Source organism: Cladophialophora immunda (genome assembly GCF_000835495.1).
Source record: "Cladophialophora immunda strain CBS 83496 unplaced genomic scaffold supercont1.5, whole genome shotgun sequence".
NCBI classification, from domain to species: Eukaryota; Fungi; Ascomycota; class Eurotiomycetes; order Chaetothyriales; family Herpotrichiellaceae; genus Cladophialophora; species Cladophialophora immunda.
This window is the reverse complement of record NW_015622545.1, coordinates 2,704,327-2,710,625: the sequence shown is the minus strand read 5'-3', so window position 1 is coordinate 2,710,625 and position 6,299 is coordinate 2,704,327. Positions and strand designations below refer to the sequence as shown.

Here is a 6,299-nt window from a genome sequence, read left to right as displayed (position 1 = left end):
TGCAGTGTGAGCCGAATAATTTCACCGCGCTGAAACAACCTCAGCAAGGTGGGAGGCACCGAGGGCGCCTGCACGTCAGTGCCTAACTGTGTATGGCGCACCTAATAGATCCGAACCTAGGTATGTGCTGGTGCCTGTACCTGGTACTCAGGCAGGTAAGGGAGGGGCCCCCGGTGCCCCCAGTGCTCCGGGCCCCCATATACCATAATGGGTGGTTATACGCGCATGTCCAAGGGCGCCTTTGTACTACGTCCGTGCTTGTCACAGCTGGTTCTGCCTGTACACGCCTAACGAGGCAGGATTGGAGATCGCCACTGTGCTCGCGATCAACTGCTGCCAAAGGTCAATGGTCACCAATTTGGTAGTGGCTATTACAAGCCGCACCACACAAGCTGGATGAGGTTCCGGCTCAAAGCTACCACCACCAGCATCCAATACCCGAGGAAATTGTCCTGTGCGTTGCCCGTCACTGGCTCTCTGTGTTTTGACGCAGCAGCTCTAGCTCTTGCCCCCTCCTTCGTTCCTCTCACATTGTCGTCATCACTCACATCACTTCCATCACCCATCATCGTCTATCATCCTCGCATCGACCGATGGCTGCATTGGCTTCTTCTCATCGACTGGCTTTAGTCTTTGGCTGCAATTCCTCCCCTCTTCCGGGGCACGATCGCACGGTTCCCAACGTCAATTTTACAAGAGCAGCCTTGCAAAAATCTCTTCATCGTCATGCCCAATGTAATAATACTTGCTCTACGCTCGAAACCCATGAGAACAACGATCACACCTGTCCCCGCTTAGCGAGTGCCGCAAATCTAATCTCGGAACCACCGCCCTTGGTCGAGGTTAGTTCACGAGATTTTTTTTGCGAGCAGCCTAAGCTTTTTTCGTTCCCCGGACCTTGACCTCCCCTGGCCAACGTTACAGCGCGCTAAACGATCAGCCATTGCTGGTTGCAGCAATGTTGCCCCACGGGGATTGAGGGGGTTCCCTGTCAAAAGAGCTGGGCTTGGGATTCCGTTTCCTTCAATTGGGAGCCAACCACTGAGCAAGAAAGAGACGGACTCACAAGGATCACCACGGCCCAGTCAGAGCAGGGAAACAAGGACGTCAAGATGCCAATATTGAAAGTTTCTGGCGAGCACCCGGGGACCAATAAAGCCGGTGCCACTGACGTCTGATGGTGTCTCAAAGAAGGCTGTCGTTCAGCCACCCTGGAGGCCTTTAGTCCTGTTTGGGGCAGGTCGCCGAACATCACCCACAGGTTGCAACTGGGATGCGGTGGAGGCCAGCGGCAAGCCCGTGGATCAACAGTAAAGCGCTCGGCTTGGAGAGCCTCGTTGGCTTGTGCGCGGGGCTGACGGCGAGGCGGGCAAACAAAACTGGACCAACTCCGTAACTCCGCGTTTTGCAGGGTGACCCGGTCCTTCCAATGGAATGCGGCCTCTTCACCAAAACACCTATATCACGGGGGCAACTAAAATTCTGGCGATGGCACGCTGGCACGCTACTAACCCACATTTCCCCTTGTCATGGTCACTGTGGGTTGCCTCGATTGCCCGGCCACTCAAATTCCATCTGGAGATTCTTTCCCAGAAAATCTCCATGTCGATGGAGGGGCTGCCACCGTGTGAACAACACGCCCTCTCCTCTGCCAGTCTCGACCGCCCTCCCCATGGGTCATGGCCCTCCATTCAGATTAGGAATTCCTCATATCAATCACCTGCAGCAGATGGCCCCTCTCCACACCCTGATCCCCCTCCTGGGCGTGTGACCAGTAACAAGCCACAAAGTTAGTGAAAGCTCCAGAGTTCCATTGCATTTGTGACTTCCCTGGGTTTTTTGCCTCTGCCCAAAGCTTTCTTTAAAGAGACGCTGCCTCCTCGTCTGAGAAGCTTGTCCCTCTTGTCTCCTTCTTGACTTCTTGTCAAGCACTTCTTTGCTCTTTCTCTTGTTTCAGCCCCCTCCAAAGAGTCCAACATGCCGGGCGAGATTCGTGCCCTCTCTACCACCAACGACGTCAATCGCGTCGAGGCTCCAGTGACCTGGAAAGCCTACCTCATCTGTGCCTTCGCGTCCTTTGGCGGTATCTTTTTTGGTTATGACTCCGGATACATCAACGGCGTCAATGGCGTCAAGGAGTTCATCCATATCGTCGAAGGCCCTGATGCCACGGCTCTCTCGTCCCCCCACCAGTCTCTGATCGTCTCCATCCTCTCGTGCGGTACCTTCTTTGGCGCCATCATCGCCGGTGATGTCGCTGATATCATTGGCCGAAAATGGACTGTCATCCTGGGCTGCCTCATCTATATTATTGGTGTCGTTATTCAAATGATCACAGGCCCTGGCCACGGTCTCGGTGTCATTGTCGCGGGTCGTCTGATTGCCGGTTTCGGTGTCGGTTTCGAGAGCGCCACTGTGATCTTGTACATGAGCGAAATCGTAAGTGGTGACAGCACGCTCTATATGTCTCTCCCCAGCTAACCGTCGCGTGTCTGCAGTGCCCCAGAAAGGTTCGCGGTGCCCTCGTGGCTGGATATCAATTCTGCATCACAATTGGTCTGCTTTTGGCCTCCTGTGTTGATTATGCCACCGAGCACCGAGGAGACACTGGTTCCTACCGAATCCCCATTGGTATCCAATTTGCCTGGGGTCTGATTCTCGGCGGTGGTCTGATGTTCCTTCCTGACTCTCCTCGATACTTTGTCAAGAGAGGCCGTATCGAGAAGGCTATGCAATCACTCTCTCGCCTCCGTGGTCAGCCCACCGATTCCGAGTATATCCAAGTCGAGATTGCCGAGATCATCGCCAACGACGAATACGAGCGGGAGATGATTCCATCCACCGGCTGGTTCTCTAGCTGGCACAACTGCTTCAAGGGCGGTCTCCGCAACCAAAAGTCCAATCTCCGTCGTACCATTCTCGGTACTTCGTTGCAGATGATGCAGCAATGGTGAGTGTTCCCCGGCGAGCGAATTTTGAGCTGTTCTCCCCTCGGTATTGCAGTTAGCTAACGTTCCTGATCACTACAGGACTGGTGTCAACTTCATCTTCTACTACTCGACGCCTTTCCTCCAATCCACCGGAGCCATTTCCAACACCTTCTTGATTTCCCTGATCTTCACGCTGGTCAACGTCTGCTCCACCCCGATCTCTTTCTACACCGTGGAGAAATTCGGCCGCCGCCCTCTGCTCGTCTATGGCGCTCTCGGCATGCTTGTTTGCCAATTCCTCGTGGCCATCATCGGTGTGACGGTCGGCTTCAATCACACCCACACCAACGCCAACGGCGACAGCATTGCCAACAACATCTCGGCCGTCAATGCCCAGATTGCCTTTATTGCCATCTTCATCTTCTTCTTTGCCTCGACTTGGGGTCCTGGCGCTTGGATTTTGATCGGAGAGATCTTCCCTCTCCCGATCCGTTCCCGCGGTGTGGGTCTTTCGACCGCCTCTAACTGGCTCTGGAACACTGTAAGTAGCCTTCCGCGCCGCCATGCGTGGTTGTTTGCGACCGTAAACTGACTTCTCCTCAGATCATTGCCGTCATTACCCCCTACATGGTCAACCCGGACAAGGGCAACCTGCGATCCTCCGTCTTCTTCATTTGGGGCGGTCTGTGCACCTGCGCTTTCGTCTACTCGTACCTCCTCGTGCCCGAGACCAAGGGTTTGACATTGGAACAAGTTGACAAGATGATGGAAGAGACAACCCCTCGCACCTCGGCCAAGTGGAAGCCTACCAAGACTTTCGCTGAGACGATGGGCAACGAGGGCGGTGTTCTCAACAAGGAGATCGTTGCGGATGTTGAGAGGAAGGGCTCCGTCTTCTAGACGGACGGATCGGGCGGCATCTGCGGCAGCTCGGGAGCCAGATCTTTGCTGCGGTCTTTTCTGACCGGCCTCATGCTGGTTGTTTTGATCCTGCGATTTTGTTCTCGAGATGCGAGTTTGATGCTTAGCAGGGTGAGGAGAAACCTGTTGGAATTGACACTTTTTGTTCAATAGCAAGACAGGACCGACAGACCTGAGGGTGGCCTGACAGGCAGTAAGCGGTAGTAGGAGGGGAATGACCATCACATCATCTCACCATCCATAACAAAGAATGTTATTACATTTTTTGCCATTTGCTGAGCACTCAGTGTGCCGCCTCAAGACCTGAACAGGCACCCATGTCTATCGCCCTTTCCCTCGCTGTCTGCAGAGGTCTCCCATTCAAGTCGTATCCATGATGTGCTGGCTGTCTAGTTGTTAGTCGTACCATCGTCAGCTATACGATGATTGCACTACTGTATTTCATTCCATCCCGATCTGTTCGTCCTCGGTTGAACCATCGATGCCCCAGAACTCCGCGCTGAGCGCCAATGCCCAATCTGCTTGATTTCCTAACGTCGAAGCCTACCTACTTAGCCTCGACCTATCTGTGTTCCTAGCCACCTCAACAGCCACACGCTACTTGGGTGCTAATTTATGTAACTGTGGGATTTAAGATTTGTTACCGTGTCCCTACCCGGCATTTAGCTACAGGTAGTCACTCCCTAGGTACCTAGAGACAATACCTGAGTCGAGGACCAGTTGGGGTACCCAGACTGTCACTTCACACCGCAAATCCAACGGCGGCCTGTAGCCTGCAGCCACAAGCTTCACTTACAACTCCTTCTTCCAGTCCGCAGCCAATGCCAACCTGGACCTTGGCGCTTGGTGTTGGGAGGTACCGAGTACATACTGTAACTGCAACGGTCAGGAACTAGAGAAGAACGAGGTAGGTCTGTACGAGTGTTTTGGGTGGTACACACACACTCCGTTCCCCATTTACTCACTCACTCACTCACTCACTCTCACATCCATCCATCCATTCCGTTCTCCTTTCCTCGCCGATAGTGCCAATCCCAACCCTTCCTCTGCGATTTGCTCCCGTTCCCATCCCATCTTAGTCCATCCACCCCACCTGTGTCTTATTATCTCCTTAGACCTATCTAGGGACGGCGCCGCGTTCTTCCAGAATCCTTGGCTCCGATGGCGAAAAAAAACAAAACAAGATGGGGGCGCGGACTCCAGGATGAGAAAGCTTCCAGAGGGTTTCCGTGCATGCCGCTAGGAGATGGGGCCTTTGAAGCCCTAGAATACGAGGACTCGTTCGATAAGAAGTGGTGGAAGGGGACAAGAGCATGGCAAGATGCACAGAGGGATGGGCTCGCTCTCGCAGGTTAAGGCACGAGCTGGAGACGTCCTTCCGCCATGCACGAGGTCGGTGTCTTTGTCTGTGTCACTCTCGCTGACTCCCCTCCCTCTCTCGCAAGGGCATCTTTCTCGCAGGGAATAGTACACCCTCCTCCTTACCCTCTCTGTCTTCTCTTCATACTTCCCATCTGACTCGCACATGCATTTCCCGCCATAGAGTCTCCACAGCTTCCATGCACGATGGCCCTACCAATTACTGCTTTCGTCATTTCTCTCTTCCCCCCTCCCCCCCCTCCTTCTGCGCCCCTCCAAGCTCTCCACTCGATACGCAAAGGGGAGAATGAGCCCGGCGGAATGCAGGGAAGTCAAATCACTCAGCCAGCCACTGATAGAGCGAGTGAAGTGAGTGAGCGAGTTGTGTGTGTGCGTATCCGTCGCTCTCTACCACCGCATTCAACACCCTCGTACCCTTGGACGACAACGCCTCCTCAGCCTCCTCCGCCTCCTTCCATGGTCGTCCCATGACGGGTTTTCTAGCGCCGACCATCCACCTCACCCTCGCCCTCGCCCTCGCCCTCACCATCGTCCGTGCTTCTAGAACCCCCGCCCAACACATGCGCGAGGGGGCCTGGCTTTCTCCCGATGCACGCATCTTACCAATCAGGGATATGCGCTCGATTGAATGAAATCTTCCGTCGCCTATTTAGGTGAATGGAGCTCCTGGATCCTGACAGTTGTTGCCGATACGGGACCTCGTACTGTATTGACTCGACTATCCCGCATCGACCGTCCACCGTCTGCCATCAACCGTCAACCATCTCCCCGTCTACCAGGCGGAGGGTTTGATCACACCTTGTCTCGACTCTCCAGTTCATTCGTCCAGGTACTGAGGGCTTGCCTCCCCCCGTTTTGTCTGTGTTGGTCGAATGAAAATGCATATGCCTGACAAGGCCGAGAAGTGCTTGATTGTTCGCGTTTTTAGCATGTGCCATTTTCCCGCTTTCCTCCTAATTTTGGTTGCCAACCACGGACCAGAACCAAGTGCTTTTGCTCGCTTGCTTCCCTGGAAGGGCTGTAGTCCTGCCTCCTCCTCTATTAGCGTTTCGTTGATGCGTTCCCTTC

The 6,299-nt window shown here is 54.2% G+C and overlaps 1 protein-coding gene across 1 annotated transcript; it reads left to right on the top strand.

Moving 5' to 3' along the window:
- The first annotated feature begins 1,513 nt into the window (after positions 1 to 1,513).
- On the top strand, positions 1,514 to 4,300 carry PV07_09099 (uncharacterized protein). The gene is made up of 4 exons (XM_016396326.1): positions 1,514 to 2,439; positions 2,499 to 2,950; positions 3,030 to 3,471; positions 3,534 to 4,300. The coding sequence occupies exons 1-4, from the start codon at positions 1,978 to 1,980 to the stop codon at positions 3,828 to 3,830; spliced, it is 1,653 nt and encodes a 550-aa protein (XP_016246182.1). The 5' UTR covers positions 1,514 to 1,977; the 3' UTR covers positions 3,831 to 4,300.
- Positions 4,301 to 6,299: the final 1,999 nt, after the last annotated feature.

Bases quoted from the DNA above. Each gene is read 5' to 3' on its own strand.
- PV07_09099 (XM_016396326.1), top strand. From the start codon at position 1,978: ATGCCGGGCGAGATTCGTGCCCTCTCTACCACCAACGACGTCAATCGC. The intron at 2,440-2,498 runs GTAAGTGGTGAC...GCGTGTCTGCAG, and splicing joins TCTTGTACATGAGCGAAATC to TGCCCCAGAAAGGTTCGCGG. The intron at 2,951-3,029 runs GTGAGTGTTCCC...TGATCACTACAG, and splicing joins TTGCAGATGATGCAGCAATG to GACTGGTGTCAACTTCATCT.